Source organism: Lissotriton vulgaris, chromosome 8 (genome assembly GCF_964263255.1).
Source record: "Lissotriton vulgaris chromosome 8, aLisVul1.2, whole genome shotgun sequence".
NCBI lineage: Eukaryota > Metazoa > Chordata > Amphibia > Caudata > Salamandridae > Lissotriton > Lissotriton vulgaris.
The window spans coordinates 1,225,752,597-1,225,778,651 of NC_141696.1; the positions used below are offsets into that span (position 1 = coordinate 1,225,752,597).

Here is a 26,055-nt window from a genome sequence, read left to right on the forward strand (position 1 = left end):
TTCAGATTAGGCTATCCGATAATTATAACTTCAAAGGCCTCCTTGTATACCTCCTGCCTGACCCTAGAACCAGGTTTACAGAGTATTGGTGTAAAATATTGGAATGATTTGTTACCTCCACTCATCTCACCATATATGGGGATTTTAATTACCATTTAGAAAACACAGGACAATGACTCGGCACTCCTTGAGCTCATGTCATTGGTGGGATTTGAGCAATTGGTTCAATCTCCAACCCACAACGCCAGCCACACATTGGACGGCATTTTCATCAACCACGACATCTTAGAGATCGAGACTGTTCAGCCCCTCAGCTGGGTGGACCATTGGCTGATTGAGTTCAAAGTCCCCCCTCCCCTCCCCACTGCAGTGAAGGAGGATTCTATTCCTAGGTCCATACGCTGTAGACATTTGAACAAGTTCAGAGCCACTAAATGGGAGGCCGCCTTTGTTACGGCCTGTGAGGGGAGGCACACTCTGTTCCCCCAACCCCTCCCCCACGGCTGACGGCTTCCACAACTGGATCAATAAGGCCCTTGACATCGCTGCCCCTTTAAAAACTGCATCACTAGAAGAGCTAAACCATCAGCCCCATGGTTCACAGAAGAGCTCAGACACCTTAGGCGTGAATGCCGCAGACAAGAACGTAAATGGCGTAGGGACCCCTGCTCTAGGGAAGAGGTTTAGCAGAAATCCCTGGCACAGAAATTTAAGCACACTATCTTCTAAATCAAATCCCATTTCTTTACTGAAAAGATTCTATCTGCAGACAAATCATCTAGTATGCCTCTCAGGCTCATCAAGGAGATCTGAGCCACCAGGAACACAGTTGCTGACCCCCTCCCAAGATATCTGTGATAGAGTAGCTACTTACTTCCAGGACCAGGTCCTCAATATCTTCAAGGAGTTTAGTACTACGGAAACTGAAGATGCTGAGGAGGTCACTCAGGACCGCGAGAAGCATGCTCTTACCCTCCTTCCCTCAAATACTGCTCAACAAACTAAAGATCTCCTAATGGGCCACAAATCCGGCGCACCATCAGATCCCTGCATGTCCTCCATACTTAAACTGGTTCCTGACCCTGTAGCTAACTTTCTGTGCAAGGTAATGAACAACAGTCACCTATCCGGGAGTTATCCGGCTACCTGGAAGGAGGCTATTGTCTCACCACTCATTAAAAAACCTAACGCCGACCCCTCAGAGCTGGAAAAGTATTGCCCTATCTCTCTTCTCCCCACCCCGCTAAAATTGGAGAAATTAATCAACACCGAACTGCTGAATCATGTTGAGTCCCAGAAGAGCTTAGACCACTCACAGAATGGGTTCCACGCCGGTCACAGCACTGAGTCTGCCCTTATTGCAGCCACTGACCATATCCGCATGCAGATGGATCAGAGAGGATCGGCAGTGTTTATTATGCTCGACCTGTCGGCGGCTTTCTTTTATGTCAGGAAGAACGAGCATTGTTAGCTGCAGAGGTTTTAGCTAGGGACTTCAGCACTCCTTGTGGGGTCCCTCAGGGCTCCTCACTGAGCCCCACTCTATTTAACATAGAGTGGGGCCCCCCCCCCCCGGCTGGGATGGTGAGGTCATTTGGTTTCCAGGTGATATCTTATGTGGACAACACACAAATCATTGTCTTCATCTCAAAGGATTTACCAGTGCCTGGCAAGCAGCATCTGCTGGATGAAGGACAACTCCCTTAAGATGAACGCTGATTAGACAGAGATATTGGTTTTTGGCTTACAGAATCCCATCTCGATGTGTGCCAGGTGGCCAGCAGACTGTGATCCCTTTCCAGCTAAGACAGCAAAAAATCTAGGGGTCATTTTTGACGAGGCTCTGACCTTCCATGTTCAGGTCAAACGTACGGTCAGCATGTGCTTCTATATCTTAAAGATCCTTAGAAAGGTGTTACCGTTTATCCCGCCTGAACTGCATCGGTCCACCATCATTGCACTTATCACCTCCCGGCTTGATTACTGAAATGCTCTATACCTTAACATCAATAGGACCTCCCTGAACAAGCTTCAGGTTGTTCAGAACACAGCAGCAAGGTTTACCCTAAACATTCCAAAGCAACAATCTGCCAGAGGGGATTCGTGCCTTTCACTGGCTTCCCATTAGAAAATGCATCTTCTTCTAAGTTCTGAGCACGGTATATAAGGCTGTGCATAGTAAAGCCTTGCCACAGTTGAAAATCATGTTCCAATGGTATACCCCCCAGGAGGGTTCTGAGATCCTCTTTCCAGAAAAAAATGCATCTCTCCAAGATACCGCAGGGCTAGTCTCCTTCTCGGTAGCGGCCACCAAACTCTGGAACTCACTGCCTTCCCCCATTTCCAATGCAGAATCTCTTCCGGCTTTTAGAATGTTGCTGAAAACATGGCGATTCTCATCCTGGTCGGCTGTCTTACGCTTGTCTCCGTGCCGTCTGCCTAGCACTTTGACACTCCTGGGTAGAAGTGCGCTTTATAAATGCTATTGTATCCTATCCGACAAGGGCCCTCTTATGGCATCCATCCTGATATCTGTGCCAATTAAATATTCATCACCAGATTTTGAGGTCAGGCAGTCTACCTACGGACCCTGGGCATGAGCTTCACACAAGGACAGTGGTCTTTCGTGCCACCTCGACATTCTATACATCTTTTGGTCTGGGGGACTTGAAGAGCTTGATCCAGGACTGTAAGTTGCTAAATATTGAAATGGGCAAAACTCTTCACCCTCCTCAGTGCTGAAGAGATCTTCCTTCTTGAAGATATCTAGGGGCATAAAATGCATAGTGCCCCGGAGAAGCAACAGGCATGTGCACCCGCTTAGAGTGGCCTGGTGACAGTATGGTATTGAGGAGGGGGCCACAGACGCTTGTGCAGCCCCTTCTGTAACACTGACGGCTCTACCTTCAGCAGACATTCCCTCATTTGCATGGAGGTGGGGTCCATGCAAATGAGGGAAACACTTTGCATCTGGGAGCAGAGACACACATAAATTGGGAGGCATACTGTCAGCCCTCCAAATGTCCAAGCCAAACACTTGATGGCAGGACTATGCAGAGCATGTGAAGCTACAAACATACATGCAAGGAATAAAACAGAATTCTAAAGATGATGAATCTGCAGTTAGAAGTGGGACAAAGGTTGTTTTTTGTTCTAATTAAGCTTAGGTACTCCTACATTTGTTGCAGCTGAGGATAAGAGAGTGGCAGTTAGGCTAATTTGGACTAGATTAATAATGTGTGAGGCTTTCTCGGGGGAGGTCATGATTTATTGGATTTTATTATTTTGCTGATTTTACTTAAAACCATGTTGCTTTGCTTCCTCTTTCGAGCTCCTAGTGTGCCACTATGTTATTTTCTCTAAAGAGGTTAGCCTGTGTGATGTTAGGCATTGGAAATGTTATACTGATTGGGTTAGGATCTATTGTATTATACTTGCTGTCTGACCTAATGTGACTGACACATTAATACACTGATTTAGTATTAATTGGTTCACCAGATATTCTCTCTATAGCTTTTCTAAGAATGGTTTTCCCCTTAACAGTTTCCAAACATTCAGTGGGATTTTAAGTTGCTCATACTAGATCCATTATACAAAATATAGCAATTTTAACAAGGACATACAAATAGAAGGTTGAATTACTCTAGATTAGCTTAGCTGGAGTTACATGGTAGGAGTTTGAAGACACAGCTAAATGACTTAACACCAAAGACTTGTGTTATTTTTCACCCAAGCACACAGATTGGACTATTACATTTAAGGCAAATGCCTCATGGTGAATGTGCAATTATCTCTATACTGCCAAATTTTCTGCAAAGATCTGAGTACAGCTGGTATTTCAGATGAACTTTCAATTATTTACACTTCTACAAAAGACGTAAAAATAAGTTTCCTACCTGATGGACTCTGTATCAATATGTACAGGGGCTATCCGCTCTAGAAGAAACTTGATCATTTCCAGAAAAGGATTTGTAGGTTGCTTCGGATTCCCCAACTTCTTCGTAATATCACGCTGCAATATAAACACTTTATTTGAACTTGCCTGTGACCGATATGCTAATATGCCAAACTTAATTTTTACTACCTTAGCGCTAAGAGTCTTGAGGTGCCTTTTTTTACCATCCATTTCTAATATGGCTCAGGATAAAGCGTGGCAAGAAGAATATGCATTGCTTACCAGAGAAAAGGTATTTAATGCATGCCCCCAAAAGAAGCCTATCAAAACTGTCTTATTTTAGACCAAGAGATATGTTCTGACTAGTTGCACCAAACATTTTAAACCACAACACTTGGTAAGTCACATCTGAAGGTGGTGGGTTACACTAGAAAGGAAAATCTTACTTACCCTGCAATCATCTGTTCGTCGCTGTAGATTCACATGCTCTGCCTACTCCTGCCATCTAGTGTTGGCCTTGGATGTTTTAAGGTTGTTTTTCCTCAAATAAGTCTTTCGAGTCACAAGGTATATGGCAACTCCTCCCTTAATTGGCAATGCGCATGGGCATCAACTCCATGTTAGATCATTTTTCGCACAGCAGGTGAGAATAGTATGGAGTGGAGAGTAAATGCGGTGTGGCACATAGGAGGATTGCAAAAGGAATCCAGTTAATGAAAAGAAGAGAAAGCTGTGATTGGAGCCACACACTTTTGGGGAGGAGGGTCGGCGCATGTGAATCTACAGAATCACACGCTACAACCCGATTCTTACAGGGTAGTAGAATTTTCTGTTCAGGGCATATATTGATGTAAATACACATGCTCTGCATAAACTTTACTGCAGGGCAGCGGTGGCTAGCATGTTAATGGTGCAAATGTCTGAAATAAAGTCCTTAAGACTGTTTGGCCAACCATTGCCGGTCTAGGATATGCACACAATAATGCTTAGCGAAAGTGCTCCCCTGGGAGGGGTAGCCGCCCTGTATAGCGACACATAAGCTCATAAAGGGATGGTACGGCGGAGGTATTGGACAGCCAGACGTGTGCAGATATTATTGGGCTGCACATCTATCTGCGATAAATCAAGGTGTATATACAGTCTCCGTGATGACCCGGATTATAGCATGGACCGATGGCTTCTCCCCGACAGCAGTTACATGAATGTATAAACCAATTTAACAAAGATGCATTTGACAGCCCCACCGATCACGCAGTCCAAACATGGCATACTGCAAACAAGAGCTGGGGGAGGGGGATGGAGGCAGGGTCGATTACACAGGTGATCCCATTATGGGACCCAGATAAATTGGGCAACCTGAGAAAGACCAAGGGTTTCAATAAATAGAACATGATAGGAATCTCGAGGGTGGGAGACCTGTGGAAAACTGAGGAGGTTGTCCCCTTTGCGCAAATGCAAAAGGAGTTCGAACTTGCATACACAGAACACTTCAGGTATTTGCAAATATGTCATGCACTACTGGCAGTTATCCCTATGGGAGAATATCTTACAGAGTCCACCCCATTTGAAGACAGAATCCTTGGTGGGAATATGCCCCAGAAAGCCATTTCTTTGACTTACCAAAAGCTAATTAACATGCCTGATCCCCTCCTGCGGTTGCGGGAACAATGGAACGTGGATGTAGAGGGCATGGAGGACGCGGACTGGCAGACGGCCCCGGCATCACCCCGGGAGGTGGCTATCTCATCTAGATTTAGACTAGTGCAGCTCAAGGTTCTGCACAGAGTGTACTTAACTGGCCCAGCGTTTGTTAAAAATGGGATACAGAAAGGACCCTAGCTGTGTGAGAGTGCGCGGACGGGATGGTACATTTATTCTCATTTGGAAATGCGTATACATCCAAGGCTACTGGTCTGCGGTGACTCAATGTATGGCAGAGGTTCTGGGAACCCTGATTGAGCATAAGACAGGGCTGTGTCTCCTGATTTTTTAGGAACCCGCCAACCTTAGCTGTAAGGAACAGATATGGGTGACACTGGGAATGACAGTAGCGAAACGAAATGTAGCCAGACTATGGGGCACAAAAGAGGCGCCAACGCTCACAGCATGGAAAAAAGGACTAGAATGGTGTATGTTGACTGAGAAAACAGTATACAAATCAAGGGGCTGTCCCAGGAAGTTGACACAAATATGGGGTAAATGGAATGAATACAGGTGGAACATTTGTGAAACAATGCAAGCGATCCGCCATGTGCCCACTGCTACGGACTGAGCAGATCACTTCTAACCCTTATGTTAGAGACGGGTTAGATAGAATTGGGTGGGAGGTTTGATATACGTATTCATCAATGTATGCTCCGCTCAAAGAAATGTCTTGAGATTTGTTCTATGGTTATATTGTCCTCAATACAAAAATATATTTTTTTAAATAATGCTTAGTGAAGGTCTGTAGGGCTGACCAAGTGGCTGCTTTACATATCTCAGCAAGGTTGATGTTTCCTAAAAAAGGAACAGTTGCAGTCATCGTGCATGTAAATTACCCACTGCGAGGGATCTTTTCACTTTGTGATAGCAGGTCTGGGAGCATATTACTGTGCACATAGCGACGCCCACTTTGGATATAGGATGACCCTTATGAGGTTTAGCAAAGGCTACAAGCAACTGGTCGGCTTTACAAAAGGCTTAGCCCTATCAATGTAATACAGGAGAGCACAACTGAAATCTAAAGTGTAAAGCCCTCTTTGGTATGGAGGCTGGCTGGGGAAAAAAGACTGGTAGCTCTATAGTACAGATGATGGAAAAGGTAAACCACCTTGTGGAGGAACTTGGGGTCCTCCCTATCGTTGTGGAACTTAAAGGAAAGGTTCTTGGAGCATAGGGGCCTGGAACTCACATTATCATGCCTAAAAGAAGCTATGGTCACAAGAAAGACCACTTTCCACGAGTGGTACTGGAAAAGGAAAGAGTGTAACGGCTCAAAAGGAGGTCCCATGAGTCTGGATTAGACTATGTTAAGATTCCATAATGCAGCAGTGGGGACCTTAGGAGGGATGACTCATATGTTGGTATGCAAAAAAGGGAGGCATGTTCTCTATTTTGCACGTAGGAAGCTATGGGCGCAAAATGAAGCGGCAATGAAGTGTAGGCGAGGCCTGCATTCTGTAGATAAAGCAGGAAGCATATTAATGTTCTGGACTGCCAGTTTAAGTAAATCCAGGTGTTTTGAGAAGCAGTAATGCGGCGCTAGATTGATCTGATTGTGATCTTGCTGCTAGAACTGGACTTGGCTCATAGAGAGAAGGTCAGGCCTGTTAGGGGGCTTCCCATGGGGACTGATCAACATCTGTGGCAGTATCGATTACCAGCCCTGTCTGGCCCAGGCAGGGGCTACGAGGATGAGGGTCGACATCATAGTTTTCCCATCAGTGAGCACTTGATCAAACAGTGCATTATAAGGGCTAATGGGGGCAAGGGTGGCTGCCTTTCCATTCAGAAAAGTAAGGATCATGCTCTGATGACTGTGGAGGATACCTTGTTTGCCTGGACTTTGCTGTGGGCTGTTCCCTGCACCTGCGGTGTTTCTCTTCTGCCGCAGCTCCTCGCCGGACCCGCTCCGCGGGTCTCGCTTCGCGGTGTGGAGAGATGCGCCTTGAGCATAGAGGGGCTCTGTTCTTGGACACCGGACTCTGGGCTTTGGCAGGCAAGTACAGGGCTGCGAGCTGACCCGCAGGGACTCTAACTTCCAGGAGCCCCTGCGTGAGGTCAACCCACAACACCTGGGTCGCTCTCCCTGACTGCCACGCCCCCCGCCCCACCTCCTCCTCTTTTATTTTTGCACCAGGACCCCGCTGCGCGGGAGCGCGCGGGAGGGCGCCGGGAGAAGCCCGGGACAAGGGCGGGACCGTCTAAGGCCGTCCTAGGCCGGAGTAGGCTGGGCTGGGCCTACTCTCTTGGTTTCGCCTTCTGGTACTTGGTCTAAGCAAGGGATAGAGGGCCCCATAGTCTTCATTAAACCCTAGACGCCATGCCGTCCCCGGCAAGGGAAAGCACCCCCATGAAGCAGGGGGGAGCTAAAAATAAGACCCTAGAGAATTACTTTCCTCGGGCTGGGGGGAATGGGGATAAGGAGATCACTTTAAACCGGCTGAGGGCTGAGCGGAGACGCTCTATAGATAACCTGAAAAATATACCCCTTGGAGAATATCCCACCACGCCTAGTGAAGCGTTGACCCCAATAGATGATGTCCCAATTCTGCTGAGGGATTGTACAAAAACTCCCTTAGCGTCACCCACGAGTTTAACCCCAGGGAGCAGCATAAGCCCAAGCAGGGTGACGATTGATCTAATTTCTCAACCTCCCCCAGCCTCGAAATCTAGAAAAGCTAAACCTAAGCCAGCTGCAGCACAAGGAGTATTTGGGCCCCCCCCAAACAAACGCAGGAGGAAGACGAGGTGTGCCCAGGGAAAAAATAAACCCAAAACCCCTCACTCCGAGTTTGGGAAGTCATCTAAACCCCCCATACCGACTGTGACAACAGTGGATGATCCACAACCTAAACCTGCTGCACAGGACGGTTTGGCCCCATTTTGATTAAAGATATAGCAAATAACATTGCTAATGCCCCCCTTTCTGTCGCCCCGCTAGGCAACTTGGAATTTCTCCTCAGGTCACTATTGTTACCAATAAGTGAAAGCATTAAAAAGGTGGAAATTAGATTAACCATCCTTGAGGCTACATTAAGTAGCATGAAAATCTCGGCCAACCCTCAAGGAAGGCCCCCTGAGCTCAACGCCACTCTAACAGCCCCTAAGCAGCCTCCAATAAGCGCTATGAGTTCAGCCCCGACACAGGTTGCGATTGCGGCCGCCCCACCACAATCCCAGACTAATAACCCTGTCCCAACGAAGTCATCTAATCCTATTGGGCCTACCCCCCGGTAAACTCTGCTCCCCCAGTACAGCCTACAGCTAGTGCCGCACCAACACCACTAATGAAACTTCCCCCCAGGCCTCGTAGACCTAACTTACCACCAGAGGCAAATGACTTCACTGTAGTCATGGCGGGCGTTCCCCCGCTAGGGGCGGGTGAAGCTGAGGATTTTTGTGCCCTAAAAAGCAGGGTAATTAAGTGGCTAAATCTGAATAGACCCTTACCAGTACATCTAAATAACGAAATTATAATGGTTAGAAGGGTTCCATGGGTGGGGAGAACACGCAAATCCATTTTAGGGGATTGCATAATGGTGAGCTTCAGGGACGCCGGAACTGTCTCTCACATATGTCAGGGAAAGAATAGATCGCAGGTGTCAACCATTCAAACCCTTCATGTGTCTTTCTTCTTTCCCCCTATCCCTGCCCCTGTACACTCGCTTCGAACCTATGATACCTGGGAAAGGGTTGGTCGGAGGGGCGATCGTCACGAATTTAACCCCAGGCCAACATTCAGCCGCCCAGAGCCACCCTTTAATACATTTAATAGGTTTCATTGTTTGGATGGCCTAGAAGGGGTAGATTGACAAATGGACAATGGTGCTCGGGGAGAAGGTGGTAAATGTGTCTTGAAAGAAGTTCCGGAGGAGCACAGTCCTGTGGTAAAGCAAATGCCATCGAGTTGTGGCTTGACGCCTGCACTGGATGAACCCAGGGCGGTAGATATTGAATGTATAGAAGAGGGTCATGGGCCGGTTACGGAAAAGTCAGGGTGTGAGTTACAAAGGGGGCATCATGGGGGAGTGGAGCGGGGGGCGGAGGCAATGAGAATTATCTCATGGAACATAGCTGGTCTAGCTGGAAAATTTAATAACAAAGAGTGGCTTGACTATATTGGGAAATTCCATGTAATCTGTCTGCAGGAGACTTGGGCATCGGAGAATAACTTCCATTTACAAGGGTATAAGTGTTTCTTTGTACCAGCCCAAAAATCAAGATCTGGGAGAGCTATGGGAGGATTATCTATTTACATAGACCTGGCCCTCCCAGGCAGCTGCTCTTGCCTAGACTGGAACTCCCATAGGATTCAGGCAGTTAGGTTCTCCGGGAAGGGGCTTAGATTTGTAGTCTTTAATATCTACAACAATGAGACAGTGGGAACCCACACCCCTCTTGCCGCTGAATTGGACCATAGGTTGGGTCAGGAAATAACGGGCCAAAAAAAGCCATATGCACTGTTGGTTATGGGAGACTACAATTGTCATCTGTGCCCGGCACTGGTTCAAACAAACACAGACTGGTCCCAATGCCCTATGGAGAAGGGGCCGCACTTTTCCCACACGCCGACAGGGTTAGCCTTCAGTACGCTCCGGCTCAAGTATGATCTTGAGCATAGCATCAACATGATGGGGACGCAGGAGGATGGCACACTCCCACCCACATTTAAGGGCAGAGGATGCTCATCCTTTATAGACTATATCCTGGTCTCAAGATCCCTGATAAATAAGATAACTAGTGCAGGGATTGAATGGAGCGGTTTCAGTGACCATAACCCCTTTGTTTTGGAGTTGTTGTACAGGGTGGGCCCAAGAAATAGTGTCCAACGCATAATCACTGAGAAGGCAAAAGATCAAGGCAGGAGGCTAAAGTGGTCTAAAATAGACGGGGAAAAGTTTTACAAGGACCTGGTGGACACCGGCAAACTTGCCATCAATGACTGTCTAGATATAGAGGTTCACGGATTGAGGATTCTGGATGCTTTCGATCAGATTGCCAATCTGATCGACGGTCTACTAAAGACTAGTGTGCCCTTAAAGAACCACGGGATTCCTCGTTGGTTAGATATGGACTGCTCCAAAGCTTTGAGGGAGTTGAAAAGCTGCCTTAAATCTAAACCAAGGGTCCCCCATATAGTGAAGGCGTGTAGAGAAAATTATAAAAAAGAGACTAAGAGAAGGAAACTTGTCTTGCAGGCAGAAGCGTGGGCAGATTTAAGAGAAGCAGGGGAAAGAAAGGATCTAGTGGGCTTCTGGAGGATTATCAATAACCCCACTTTCCAGGAAAAAGACACCCCGGAGATAGGGGCTAATATCCTCCCAGAACAGTGGGTTACGCACTACAGGAGTCTGTATAACCATGAGCCTGGCACTACTGTAGAGTTATCGGCTATTCCAACTCAGGCCCCACCAGTCGAATTCACCATTAAGGAGATTACAGCAGAGATTGAGGGTCTGACTAAAAATAAAGCCCCGGGGCCCGACGGAATTCCCCCAGATCTGTTTTTGAGTAGTATTGAACTTTGGGCCCCTTTAATGACAAGAGTCATTAACACCGCTATTACCTGCGGCCTACCTCCGTCCTGGTCCAAAGCGGTAATTGTGCCGATTTTTAAGAAGGGAAACAGGGACGACCCCAAGTGCTACCGCCCGATTTCCCTGATCGATGTGTCAGCAAAACTCTTGGGAAGGGCAATTCTCAATAGACTGTCTGAGTGGACCGAAGAAAATAACATCTTTTCGGACACTCAATACGGATTTAGGACAGGGAGGTCTACTAGTGACCAATGCCTGAACCTTTATATGCTGACTGCCAAATATACCATGGCTAGTGATGAACCCATTTATATGGGTTTCATGGATTTGGCAGCGGCATTTGATCACGTCAATAGGGAGAAACTGTGGGGCATGATGTTTAGTATGGGGATAGAGAGTGGCCTAATTAATATACTGAGAGAATTGCACAGTGACACCACGGCCAAGGTCCGTTACAATAGGGAGGGGGGACTGACTGATTCTTTTCCCTGTATGAGTGGGGTCCGACAAGGCTGCATCCTCGCCCCTTTTCTGTTCTCCCTTTACATTAATAATTTGGAGCAGTCCCTGTTAGGTTTAAAGGTTGATTGCCCAAGGGTCAGGTCGCGTCATATTCCTGTTCTGCTTTACGCAGATGACGCGGTGCTGATTGCACGTACACCCAGGAGTCTACAAATCTTTATCGATGGATTCGTCAAGTTCATGGGTGCCCTGGACCTCTTTGTTAACTTGGGTAAATCCTATGTGCTCCTGGCGGGGAAAAAACCTACCTCCAAATTTACCTACACAATAGGGAGTCACATTATAGAAGAGGTCAAAACGTTCCCCTATCTTGGTGTAAAATTGGATGGTGCCTTACAGTTTGATTCCTTGGTGGAGGAGCGTTGTGGCAAAATGATCAATACTAACGGGGCAATAGCTAGCTATGGCAGGAGGCTAGGAAGATGGTCCCCGGAACAGGTGATGAACCTGTATAGTTCTGTATCATGCTCCAAAGTAATTTATGGGGCAGAAGTATGGGGCTTTGTCAATACCACAAGAATCCAACGGGAAGAAAACAAATATTTGAAATCAATCCTGAGGGTACCCCAAAGTACTGCTGGATTGATTGCCCACAGGGAGCTAGGGAGGCCATATATAGAAGATCTGGTTAAACTGAGGCCCATAGTATCCTGGTTAAAAATCTGGGTCAATCCCGATGCGTCACTAGGTAGAGAAATCTTATCTGATTGTTTGGCGAGGGACAAATGTATGCGTATCCCCTGGCTCCATTATGTGAAGAAAAGCCTAGAGGAACTAGGCTTTGGGAACCTCTTTACTAACCCTGCAACTATTGTAGCCCAGAGCAAGCTGCAAGTAGGGAAAATTTTTCTAGAGCGGAAAAACCTAAGCAGAGCTAAGGCGGAAGGGTGTAAAAAGACAGTGAGGGCCCACAATTTAGTGAAGAGCGTGGAGGGTATGGAGCCATACTTGTACCTCATGTACAACGCACAGGACAGGTTCTTGATGTGCCGTTTTAGGCTGAACTTACTCCCATTTATGTTGGCTTCACCAGCAGGATTTGCTACACCAATTGAGCAGAAGGGGCCCTGCGGCTGCGACAACAGGTCTCCGCAGGACTCCCTTCACTTTGTTTTACTCTGCCCCTTGTATTCAATGCCCAGGCGCAGATTTCTTGTAAACCTCTTAAAAAAAAAAACAAATTGGTTCACGCTAGGGAGGCACTAGTATTTTTACAGAAAACTTCGGACCCCTTAACATTGTGCAGTATTATGAATTTTATCAAGGTAGCGGTCCGTTTAAGGCTCACCAGGGGAGAAGAATGAAATGTTTCTAGTTTTATCTCTTTAAGTGTCATACACTGTTTTACTGTTTGTAATTTATGTATTGTTATACTCTGTACAAAGGATCTTGGAAATGTTTAATAACTTCTTACTGTGTATATACGTGTGTGCTTTTTTGGTGTTTTTTAAATACAGAATAAAGATTCTTTGAATTGAATTGAATTGACTGTGGAGGAGGTGGCTGAGTTGAGGAAGGTGGTGGTGGAGGAGAATGTGGTGAAAGTGAAGGAGATGGTAGAGGCGAAGGAGGTATCTATGGGAGAGAATTGTCCTCGAGTTTCTTATGCCTGGGAGAGATTCCATAGCAGGCTCTTCCTCGAACGCAAAGTCTCTTCACGCATGAGAGGGAGTTTTATGGAGATATTTCCCATCAGGGAATGGATAAACCGCCATTCTGCTTCATATTCAACTCCTCCTGGAACATCTGAAGGATGGTCTAATTCAAGTTGACGGGGTCCACAGTTGAAAGGGGCTTCCACGCAGACAATGTCTTTGACCCTGGATGGAGTCTTCAGAGCATATGAGGTTTGATGCCAACGGGTGCTTCGAAGTTGTGTTTGTTCTTGGTACGAAGGCTCTTCACCCTTGAAGACCTTTAAAGTATTTGGGGCTTAACAGCCACAAGGGGTTGACGCCTGTGGATAGGAGCACTGCACGCTCCAAGGCCTTTGACAAGAGCCACCCAGAGGACCAGATGGATGGAAGAGGAGCCTCCAGGTCTTATTCCTCTGGATCTAGGTTAGAAGAGAAGACTACCTCTGGGCTAGGCGGTGGCTGTTGGGGAGTGGTGCCCTAAAGACAGACATGCTAACACACTTTTGCGTCAGGCAAGTTATGTTCCTTAAAGGGGTCAGGGGAGTCTTCGGAGGCCTGCTGCAGCATCCTCTGGTGTGCCCAACTTGTTTCCTGTCAACAGCAACGCCCACTGTGTCATTGAGTAAGGAGGTGAGGCAGAGGTTAAACAGGTCTTGTCGGTCAGTCTATATGAACTTCACGTAGCACTGGGGATAGTACTGGAAGCACATCTTTTCTATCCCCTTGTGTGCATTCTCCGTGAAGAAGTTAACACAAATTAAAAGATGAGGGCTATGCGACCAAAAGGGCGACCCAAGGCCCTGACTGCTAAGAGTTGATTACAGTCTCCAAGAAAGAAAAAGTTGAGCAACTTGGGCATTGAAGCCTTTTTTCACCAGTGTTGGGAGTCAAATTGACAAGTTGGGCCAAAATGAGAGCGAAAGGAACATGCAAAACTAGAAGCCTCCAAATTACAAGTCAGAACCTCATGGTGAAAAAAAAAACAATCAAACATGGAGTTTGTGCCAATAATCACTACCAACTAAGTGAGGAGTCACCATATACCTTGTGACTCAAAAGACATCTTTGAAGAAAAACAACCTGCAAACGTCCGGGCACAACAATAGATGGCAGGAGTATGCAGAGCATGTTTACCTATAGCAGCACATGCTACAAATAAGTATGTAACATTCACTGTCTCCTAATAGTAACAAATGAGAAAATGGAAATTAATAGTTACTGTCATACAGTGGTTCTTAACCTTTTGACTTCTATGACTCAGCGTAATCATTAATGGAACCTGAGAATCACAGATCTTGGGCCCCCACTGAGTGATTATTGGAATTCCCAGACCCCAGTCTAAGCAATTTCAATGATTGGAACTGCAAAACAATACCCAGAATTATGGAACAAGCATTCATCAAACAAATAAACAAGTGACAAAATATTTTTTAATATTAAAAAATGCAAAAAAATAAAAACAAACAAAAATAAAAAAAAATATTTTAATGGGTATGTTGGAACTAAATTAAATTGAGGCCACCCCGCTCAAAACCGTTTCGGTTTGATGCACTTGTGCTGCTCCTAGGAGTCAATCTGAGGATACCAACTAAATTTTTAGCCTCCAATTTCACATTCCTTTACAGAACATTTTTAAACTTTAAATTTTGCTTCTTAATTAATATACACTTTAATATTCTATTAATATTAATGAATTTTCTATGCAGTCACGAACCCCCTGTGGTGGTGTCCACAGGTTATGAAATGCAGCTGTAATACTTTGTTCTTATAGGTATAATTATACTAGCAAAAATAAACAAGCATTGGCAAAGTCAATAGGTCTTGCCTATACAAGAGGTATAGGCTTTGGCAATGTGTTTTGTCATGTTGTACACCAGTGTGGCTGCTGTTCAGCATGGCTAAAAGTGGAGTGGAGTGTCACAGCGTGGATTTGTTGGAGTAGAGTGTCACAGCGTGGATTTGTTGGAGTAGAGTGTCACAGCGTGGATTTGTTGGAGTAGAGTGTCACAGCGTGGATTTGTTGGAGTAGAGTGTCACAGCGTGGATTTGTTGGAGTAGAGTTTCACAGAGTGGATTTGTTGGAGTAGAGTGTCACAGAGTGGATTTGTTGGAGTAGAGTGTGTTGGAGTAGAGTGTCACAGAGTGGATTTGTTGGAGTAGAGTGTCACAGAGTGGATTTGTTGGAGTAGAGTGTCACAGAGTGGATTTGTTGGAGTAGAGTGTCACAGAGTGGATTTGTTGGAGTAGAGTGTCACAGAGTGTCGTAAAGGAATAGAGGAAGTAGAGGTCAGTGTCAGAGAGTGGCAGAGGTCAGTGTCAGAGGTCAGTGTCAGAGGTCAGTGTCAGAGGTCAGTGGCAGAGGTCAGTGGCAGAGGTCAGTGGCAGAGGTCAGTGGCAGAGGTCAGTGGCAGAGGTCAGTGGCAGAGGTCAGTGGCAGAGGTCAGTGGCAGAGGTCAGTGGCAGAGGTCAGTGGCAGAGGTCAGTGGCAGAGGTCAGTGGCAGAGGTCAGTGGCAGAGGTCAGTGGCAGAGGTCAGTGGCAGAGGTCAGTGGCAAAGCGTGTCAAGAGGTCAGAGGCAGAGCGTGTCAAGAGGTCAGAGGCAGAGCGTGTCAAGAGGTCAGAGGCAGAGCGTGTCAAGGGGTCAGAGGCAGAGCGTGTCAAGGGGTCAGAGGCAGAGCGTGTCAAGGGGTCAGAGGCAGAGCGTGTCAAGGGGTCAGAGGCAGAGCGTGTCAAGGGGTCAGAGGCAGAGCGTGTCAAGGGGTCAGAGGCAGAGCATGTCAAGGGGTCAGAGGCAGAGCGTGTCAAGAGGCAGAGGCAGAGCGTGTCAAGAGGTCAGAGGCAGAGCGTGTCAAGAGGTCAGAGGCAGAGCGTGTCAAGAGGTCAGAGGCAGAGCGTGTCAAGAGGTCAGAGGCAGAGCGTGTCAAGAGGTCAGAGGCAGAGCGTGTCAAGAGGTCAGAGGCAGAGAGTGTCCAGAGTTCCGTGGCAGAGTGTCCAGAGTTCCGTGGCAGAGTGTCCAGAGTTCCGTGGCAGAGAGTAGTGGCAGAGGTCAGTGGCAGAGGTCAGTGGCAGAGGTCAGTGGCAGAGGTCAGTGGCAGAGGTCAGTGGCAGAGGTCAGTGGCAGAGGTCAGTGGCAGAGGTCAGTGGCAGAGGTCAGTGGCAGAGGTCAGTGGCAGAGGTCAGTGGCAGAGCGTGTCAAGAGGGCCGTGGCAGAGCGTGTCAAGAGGGCCGTGGCAGAGCGTGTCAAGAGGGCCGTGGCAGAGCGTGTCAAGAGGGCCGTGGCAGAGCGTGTCAAGAGGGCCGTGGCAGAGCGTGTCAAGAGGTCCGTGGCAGAGCGTGTCAAGAGGTCCGTGGCAGAGCGTGTCAAGAGGTCCGTGGCAGAGCGTGTCAAGAGGTCCGTGGCAGAGCGTGTCAAGAGGTCCGTGGCAGAGCGTGTCAAGAGGTCCGTGGCAGAGCGTGTCAAGAGGTCCGTGGCAGAGCGTGTCAAGAGGTCCGTGGCAGAGCGTGTCAAGAGGTCCGTGGCAGAGCGTGTCAAGAGGTCCGTGGCAGAGCGTGTCAAGAGGTCCGTGGCAGAGCGTGTCAAGAGGTCCGTGGCAGAGCGTGTCAAGAGGTCCGTGGCAGAGCGTGTCAAGAGGTCCGTGGCAGAGCGTGTCAAGAGGTCCGTGGCAGAGCGTGTCAAGAGGTCCGTGGCAGAGCGTGTCAAGAGTTCCGTGGCAGAGTGTCAAGAGTTCCGTGGCAGAGTGTCAAGAGTTCCGTGGCAGAGTGTCAAGAGTTCCGTGGCAGAGTGTCAAGTGTTCCGTGGCAGAGTGTCGAGAGTTCCGTGGCAGAGTGTCGAGAGTTCTGTGGCATAGAGTGTCGAGAGTTCCGTGGCAGAGAGTGTCGAGAGTTCCGTGGCAGAGAGTGTCGAGAGTTCTGTGGCAGAGAGTGTCGAGAGTTCCGTGGCAGAGAGTGTCGAGAGTTCCATGGCAGTGTGTGTCAATCGTTCAGCTGCAGAGTTCAGTGGTGTGTCATGAGTTCAGTGGCAGAGTGCAGTGGTAGAGTTCAGTGGCAGAGTGCAGTGGCTTGTCAAGAGTTCAGTGGCAGAGAGCAGTGGTGTGTCAAGAGTTCAGTGGCAGAGAGCAGTGGTGTGTCAGAATTCAGTGGAACAGTGGAATAGAGTGGTGTAGAGTGGAGTGGGGAAGAGTGGCGTGGAGTGGCGTGGAGTGGAGTGGCATAGAACGGAGTGGCATAGAACAGAGTGGCATAGAACAGAGTGGCATAGAACAGAGTGGCATAGAACAGAGTGGCATAGAACAGAGTGGCATAGAACAGAGTGGCATAGAACAGAGTGGCATAGAACAGAGTGGCATAGAACAGAGTGGCATAGAACAGAGTGGCACAGAACAGAGTGGCATAGAACAGAGTGGCATAGAACAGAGTGGCATAAAACAGAGTGGCATAAAACAGAGTGGCATAAAACAGAGTGGTATAAAACAGAGTGGCATAGAACAGAGTGGCATAGAACAGAGTGGCATAGAACAGAGTGGCATAGAACAGAGTGGCATAGAACAGAGTGGCATAGAACAGAGTAGAGTGGCGTGGACTAGGGTGGAGTGGTTTGATGAGTGTCACAGAGTGGATTTGTTGGAGTAGTGTCACAGAGTGTCGTAAAGGAATAGGGGAAGTAGAGGTCAGTGGCAGAGGGCAGAGCGTGTCAGAGGGCAGAGCGTGTCAAGAGGTCAGTGGCAGAGCGTGTCAAGAGGTCAGTGGCAGAGCGTGTCAAGAGGTCAGTGGCAGAGCGTGTCAAGAGGTCAGTGGCAGAGCGTGTCAAGAGGTCAGTGGCAGAGCGTGTCAAGAGGTCAGTGGCAGAGCGTGTCAAGAGGTCAGTGGCAGAGAGTGTCATGAGTTCCGTGGCAGAGTGTCAAGAGTTCTGTGGCAGAGAGTGTCAAGAGTTCTGTGGCAGAGAGTGTCAAGAGTTCCGTGGCAGAGAGTGTCAAGAGTTCCGTGGCAGAGTGTCAAGAGTTCCGTGGCAGAGAGTGTCAAGCGTTCCGTGGCAGAGAGTGTCAAGAATTCCGTGGCAGAGATCAGTGGCGTGTCATGAGTTCAGTGGCAGAGTGCAGTGGTTTGTCAAGAGTTCAGTAGCAGAGTGCAGTGGTTTGTCAGAATACAGTGGAATAGAGTGGTGTAGAGTGGAGTGGCGTAGAGTGGAGTGTCATAGAGTGGAGTGCCATAGAGTGGAGTGGCATAGAAAGGAGTAGAGTGGCGTGAAATAGGGTGGAGTGGAATAGGGTGGAGTGGTTTGATGTAGTGGAGCGGATTGGGCTGGAGTGGATTGGGGTAGAGTGAGTAGGATTGAGTGGGGTGGACTGGAATGGGTGAACTAGTAGGGTGGATTGAAATGGGGTGCAGTGGATTGGACTGGGGTGGATTAGATTGATTTCGGTGGATGGGTGGATCGGCTTGTGATGGTAGTGTACTGCATTAGAGTAGGATGGTTTGGAGTGGGGTGAAATGGAGAGGGGTGGATTGGAGTGGAGTGGGTGGATTGCGGTAGACGGGATGGATTAGACTGCAGTGTTGTGGACTAAACTGTGGTGGGGTGGATTGGAGTGAGTCGGACTGGGGCACTTTAGTTGAAGGTGGATTGGGTTGGGGTGGTATGGGATGGGGTGGAAAGGAATGGAGTGGGTGGATTAAATTGCTGTGAGTTGGAAATATTTGGCATGAGGTGTTTTGGATTGAGTGGGGTTGATTTGATTGGACTGGATTGGGGTAGGGTGGAATGGTTTGGGGTAGGCTGGACTCAATTGAGCTGGATTGGACTGGGGTGGGGTAGATTGGATTGGAGTGGGGTATTTTGGATTCGGTTAGAGTGGGGTGGATTCGGTTGGAGTGAGGTGAAATGTACTGGGGTGAGGTGGATTGGAGAAGGGCAGTTTGTTTTGGATTGAGCGGGGTAGATTGTTTTGGACTGGAGAAGTGGAGATTGTTTTGAACTAGAGAAGGCCAGATGATTGTTTTGGACAGGAGAGGGGCAGATTGTTTTGAACTGGAGAGGGCCAGATTGTTTTGGACTGGAGAGGGCCAGATTGTTTTGGACTGGAAAGGGCCAGATTGTTTTGGACTGGAGAGGGCCAGATTGTTTTGGACTGGAGAGGGCCAGATTGTTTTGGACTGGAGAGGGCCAGATTGTTTTGGACTGGGAAGGGCCAGATTGTTTTGGGCTGGGGAGGGCCAGATTGTTTTGGGCTGGGGAGGGCCAGATTGTTTTGGACTGGGGAGGGCCAGATTGTTTTGGACTGGAGAGGGTCAGATTGTTTTGGACAGGAGAGGGGCAGATTGTTTTGGACAGGAGAGGGGCAGATTGTTTGGATTGGAGTAGGGTGCATTCTTTTTCGCCTACCGCAAAGCGCAACCCCAGCCCAAGTGCAGCTGGAATTTGGCCTGTTAAACCAAGTGTTAATACAACACGGTCCATTACTTAAATATATGTCACTACTGAAGCGGTCTGATCAGTCGACACTGCACGCTGAAAGAAATTCGAATGGCAACACCAAAAACAGTTGGATGCAGGCTTTCGATAAGGCTGTGAATGACCTGGAGGCTAATGAACTATGGGAATCCACACTCCCACATGCCCTCTTCAAAACCTCTTTAAACAAGCAATTAAAGAAGATTGCATGGATGAGGGACAGATTGTTTAGGATTGGAGTGGGGCAGATTATTTGGATTGAGTGGGGCAGATTGGAGTGGAGCAGGCTATTTTGGACTTGAGTGGAGCAGATTAGAGTGCTGCAGATTGTTCTGGATTGGAGTGGGGCGGATGCATTGTAGTGAGGCAGATTGTTTTGGATTGGACTAGGATAGATAGTTTTAGATTGGAGTGGGGCAGATAGGAGTAGGGTGGGTTGAGAGGACTGGAGTGTGGTGTGGTATTGTGGATTGTAGTCGGGCGTATTAAGGTGTACTGCATGATTATATATTAACCCCTTCTATGCTCATGACGGAATGGTTCCGTCAGGAGCATAAGGGAAGGTGTGCTCATAACAGAACTATTCCGTCCTGAGCACACATTAAAAAAATAAATACCTCTGCTGTAAACAGCAGAGGGATTTCCCATTTTTTTCTTGCCTTAGGTGGTGGGAAAGAGCTTCCCCAACTCCCAAAGCATAGTGTCTGTTTTTATTGTAATGACGACAGCACGCATGGTGCGCCATCGTCATTACCCCCCGATCTTACCCCCAGGGGTGGGCAGAAAGCACCCTAGGCGCCAGGGATTTTTTATTATGCCGGGGGTGCGCAGAAAGCCCACTAGGCCCCAGTGATGTTTTTTATTTTATATATACGTAGGGGTGGGGGCTGCCCAGAATGGGTCTGCCTATGCCCCCATCCCCCAAAAAATTCCACAGTCTTTCTGCTCCCTCCCTCCCCTCGGAGGCAGATAGGGGTACTTGACCCACCCAAACGAGTGAGGTACCATTTTTATCAGGAGACCTGGGAGGACGCTGGGTGGTAGGAAATTTGTGGATCTATGCTGATTCCAGAACTTTCCACCACAGAAATGTAAGGATTTTTTTTTTTTTAAAGGTTGAGGTTTGCAAGGGATTCTGGGTAACAGAACCAGGTGAGAGCCAGGCAAGTCATACCCATCCTAGATTCCCCTGGGTATCTACATTTAAAAAATGTATAGGTTTCCCTAGGGGCGGCAGAGTTAGGGTTCAAAATCTACTGCTAGGCACTTTGCAAAAAAAGGGTCTGTTTTCACTGTGAAAATGTGGTGTGTCCACGTTGCGTTTTGGGCCGTTTCCTGTCGCGGACACCAGGCCCACCAGCACAAGTGAGGGAACATTTGTCTCTGAAGACTTTGGGAAATGCAGGGTGGGTGGAATTTTGTGGATCCATGCAGATTCCAGAACTTTCCACTACAGAAATGTCACGAAAATATGTTTTATTTTTACAAAGTTTGAGGTTTGCAAGGGATTCTGGGTAACAGAACCTGGTGAGAGCCAGACAAGTCACCCCATCCTGGATTCCCCTGGGTGTCTAGTTTATAAAAATGTATAGGTTTGCTAGGTTTCCCTAGGTGCCGGCAGAGAGCTAGGGCTCAAAATCAACAGCTAGGTACTTTGCTAAAAAACAGTCAGTTTTCACTGTGAAAATGTGGTTTTTGCACGTTGAGTTTTGGGCAGTCTCCTGTCGCGGCCACTACACCTACCCACACAAGTGAGGTATCATTATTATCGGGAGAGTTAAGGGGACACAAAATTGTAGATCAACTGTTATTACCTATTGACTTTCAATGCATTTCTGCCTTCCAAATGTAGGACAATGTGTAAAAAAGAAGTCACTTTGAAAAATGACCTATAATTTGCATGCTGGTATTGCTTTCATACCCATTTTTACCATTATCTGGAAGGAGGTTGAAAGCACAAAAAAAGCAAAAATAGGCTATGTCCCAGAAAAATGCCACAACTGTATAAAAACTTTTGGTTTTCTGACAAAAGTCTGCGTGTCCCTGAAAGCTGGGAAAATGGTGATTTCAGCACCACAGCTCCGTTGTTGATACCATTTGCAGGGAAAAAAAACAGACACTCATCTGTAGCACCCCCCCACCCCCCCCCCCCCCCCCAAAAAAAACAAAAATTTACTGTATTTTGGCTAATTTCTGGGTTCCCTCCAGGGGAATCCACAAACCCTGGGTACCTGTAGAATCCCTGTGATGTTGGAAGAAAAGGATGCAAATTTGGCGTGGATACCTTATATGGTCAAAATGTTACAGGGGCCCAAGCGCAAATACCCCAAATAGCAAAAAAAAAAAGGCTTAGCACAAGGAGGAAGTGGGGGGAGGCCTAACAGTGAACATTTAAAACATGATTTCTAAAATTATACTTAAAGAAACAATGTCGCTTTGAAATAAGGTAATTTTCATCTTTTTAGAACAGCATTCACGAGCAAAAAGAAAACACGAGTGCAAAGTTAGAAAAGAAGACTTGGCAAAATAAAAAAAATCAATTATAGAAAATAAATGTTGCTGTTTTCTTTTCCTGCTGTGCATGTTTTAACCAATTAAACGCCTTCTGTTCGCAGGGCACTAAAAGTTAAAAAGAACAAAACAGCACCTCAATCACGTTAAGAGCAGTGGACGGGCACTGATTAAGTGGAATCAATAAGTGCTTCGTCCTTGCTCCACAGAGAGGAACGAAATTTTGGCCTGCCTTGACGAATTACGTGGCTATCAAGAAGAGTTGCATGCACGCCAACAAATGGTAAGCAACGGGCGGGCACCAATCTCTTTGTTAACCATAGTGTCTTGCAAGCGAGATGCATTTGCTAGCTTATGCTCTCATAGGATGAACTCTAAAAAAGCCAAAGCTACTTGTTTGCTCGGTTCAATATAGACATCTATTTGGTTTTAGAAAAAAAGCAAATACGTATACTCTGACTAAATAATAAAGTCATTGAAGCACTTGAACTTGTGTTGTACATGCCGACACTAAGCACCTCCAACACTAAAAGGGCTGCAGATGCTCCCTTAAGCAAGCACTCATATGCTAAGGTATAGGGGGGGCAATTATGGGTATTGTAAAGCACAGCCACTTAGTGAATTGCCCATCAATTAGTGGTGTTTTGGGTAGAGTAGTAAAAGTTGATGAAAAGACTGTCCCACAGAGTTGAGTGATGGAGCTGTGGAGGATGGAGGGACCTTGAGGAGGTCATTTACAATTACTTTTAAACTTGAATGGTAGGCAAGGAAAGAAAGATCAGTAACTACAAGTTTAGAATAGAAGGCTTGGCCTTAAGGAAAGGGGAAAAAAGCTTTGGTGGATGTAACCAAACTGAAGTATGCCCAGTAATTCTTAGTTAACTGAGCAATTTGGCTGCATCCATGCCTGTATTGTACTGCTGCATAGACTAGACATGGGAAGAATCAATTGGTTTCCAATTTGTCATGAGTTTTTTGGGCTTATGGCCTGTCCTCAACCTAAGGAAGCTCCTCAGGAGGACAGGATGAAGAGTCCATAAAGGACATTTATTTGTACATCTCTCACATGGGCGAGTGGCCTTTCATGTCGGTCCGACCATCGCCCTTATGACATTCTTTGCTGCCCCTCTCACATCTAAGGAGGAGGAGAACTCAATCAATTGGATCCAAAGAGGGCTCTTATTATTGGTCGTACCAAAGAACACTGGCTGAGAAGATATGCTTTCTTTGGATTCATTGCTGAACCAACAAGACAATCAGTAACACCTCAGACAGTTTGGCATGAAGTGGGTCAACATGCTTGGCTGAACACCAAGTCATAAACTTGTCCCAATGCTAGGCGTATACAGATTTATTCGAGGGACACCTAGTTGCCAGAATGTTTTCTATCTCCAATCCGAGATTTTGTCAATCTGTTGTCGCCACTCTATTTCAATGCATGAAGGTGAAGCGTGCACTGGTTCAGATATCTCCCCCTAAGAGGAAGCCTAATCAGAGAACGGATGCTTATGCTTAGGAGTTTGGGGTACCATACTCTCCATGACCAGTCGAAACGACTAGGATGACTTTGGTCCTGTCATAATTACTTTCTTGAGAACTCAGGACAGGAGCTGTATCGGTGGTAAGGTGAACAGGAGTCTAGGGTTCGACTCCAAGTGGAATGTGTCTCCAAGTTAGAGCTGCTTTAGAAACTCCAAAGACCAGAAGTGTTGACAGTGTGCATTCTTGGCGAAGGCAAACAGATCGAGCTTTGGTTCTCCCAATTTTTGTAAGAGACCTTCCAACATTTTCGGTTGCAGATGCCATTTGTGGTCTGCAAGGAGTCAGCAGCTGAGTTCGTCCACCTAGGGCCAGATGTAGGTAATCTCAATTTACCTATTCTTAAATACCGAATTTTACCGATTCGGTATTGAAGAATAGGTAAATGGGATGTAGATAATTTTTTGGTAACAATTACCGAATCGGTAAGATTCGGTATTTACCAAATCAGTAAATACCGATTCGGTAAAATGGGGGACACATTCAAGGGTGCCAGGGTGTCACTTTGACACCCTACTGCACCCCTGAATCGTGCTTGTGTGCACATGTGGCAGACATACATGCCCTAAGGGCAGATTTGCGTTTTCAAAAGGTATTCGTTATTTACTACCAACTTATAGTTGGTGGTAAATAACGAATCCTAAAATGGGAAAACCACTCATTTGAGTGCTCCCTACATTTCAGATTCGGTAATTTACTGATTCGGTATTTTAAGGAATCGGTAACTTACCGATTCGGTAAATTACCGAATCTGAAATGTAGCCACCTACATCCCAAAGGCCCAATACCGGTCGGTAACGGCCGAAATTCGGTAATTTCAGCCGTTACCAACCGGTATTGGCCAACCTACATCTGGCCCCTAGTGTTTAGAAACTCCAAAGCCCAGAAGTGTTGAAAGTGTGCATTCTTGGCAAAGGCAAACAGATCGAGCTCTGGTTCTCCCAATTTTTGGTGGAGACCTTCCAACATTTCCGGTTGTAGGTACCATTTGTGGTCTGCGAAGAGTCAGCAGCGGAGTTCGTCCACCTGGTGTTCAGAGATCCTGTCAAGTGTTGTACAACCAGAAGAATGTCCTGACATTACAGCCATGTCTAGTGGTGCAGAGCCTCTGGGCACAGGGTCAACAACAGCATCCCACACTGCTTGTAGCAGTACCACATGTCAATGGTGTCAGTGAACAACCGAACCAGCCTCCCTTTAGTGGATGGCAAGGTTTTCAATGCCAAGCCGATGGCCTCAGCTCGAACAGGTTGATGTGGAGCTAGGTCTCCACCGGAGGACAGAGTCCTAGTCAGAAGTGATGCATCAATCACCGTTGTTAACTCTGGAAGGGGTGCAGAGAGGTGTCTGCCGCTGACCAGATTGCGATTCAGCAACTATCACTGCAGATCTTTTGTAGTCTCCTCCAAAATCTTGTATCGATCAGAGAGATGCCCCTAGTGTTGTGGTCACTGGCACTTCAGATCCCATTGCAGATCCCACATATGCCAGCTGGCATGATTCACAATCAGGATGCAGGAGACTATCAGACCCAGCAGAATCGGTCTCAATGAAATCCAGGATGAGGAAGAAACATCTGGATCATAGCCCGAATTTCCACTCGGGAGGGTAAGCACAACATCACAATATGTCCAGAATGGCTCAGATGAACTGGAGCATTTGAGGAGTCAGGTGTGTCACACTGATAGTGAACATCAAACAATGTAGAAGGTTTGGCAAAGTCTGGGGGTGGATGAAGTCTACCTCTGGCGAGTCAGCTTTCAACAGCCACTCATCAAGGTTGGGGAAGACTGGGACACCCAAACTCCAAGGCGAAGTGTTACAATCACTTTCGTGAACATAAAGGAGCCCTGGTGAGGCCAAAATGGAGCACTGCAAACTGGAAATTCTCATGGCCCACCGAGAACCGCAGGTAATGTCTGTGGGCTTGCAGCACTGGGATATGAAAGTAAACGTCCTGCAGGTCCAACGCTACCATCCAGTTTTCAGGGTCTAGGGCAGACAGAACATGGGTAAGGATGAGTATTTTGAAAAAGTTCTTCCTCAGGATGGCATTCAGAGGGCGAATGTCTGGAATTGGATGGAGACCTTTGTCTTTTTTCAGCACCACATAATAGAGAAGTAGCAACCAAGACTGACTTCTGCCACTGGAACACGCTCAAGGGCTCCTTTGGCCAAAAGAACCTGCACCTCTTGATGCAACAAGGACAAGTAGTCCTCAGTCAGCCACTGTAAGGATGGCGGCATAGGTGGCGGTGTTTGG

General features: G+C 47.2%; 1 protein-coding gene across 3 annotated transcripts in view; it reads right to left on the reverse strand.

Annotated features, from left to right (window-relative positions):
* Positions 1 to 26,055, reverse strand: part of PDS5B (PDS5 cohesin associated factor B) — a 772,490-nt gene that overhangs the window by 338,870 nt on the left and 407,565 nt on the right. For all 3 annotated transcript variants that reach the window (XM_086935125.1, XM_086935124.1, XM_086935126.1), the window contains exon 17: positions 3,897 to 4,012. In XM_086935125.1, coding sequence (XP_086791251.1) covers positions 3,897 to 4,012 — 116 coding nt within the window. The remainder of the gene's footprint in view (positions 1 to 3,896; positions 4,013 to 26,055) is intronic.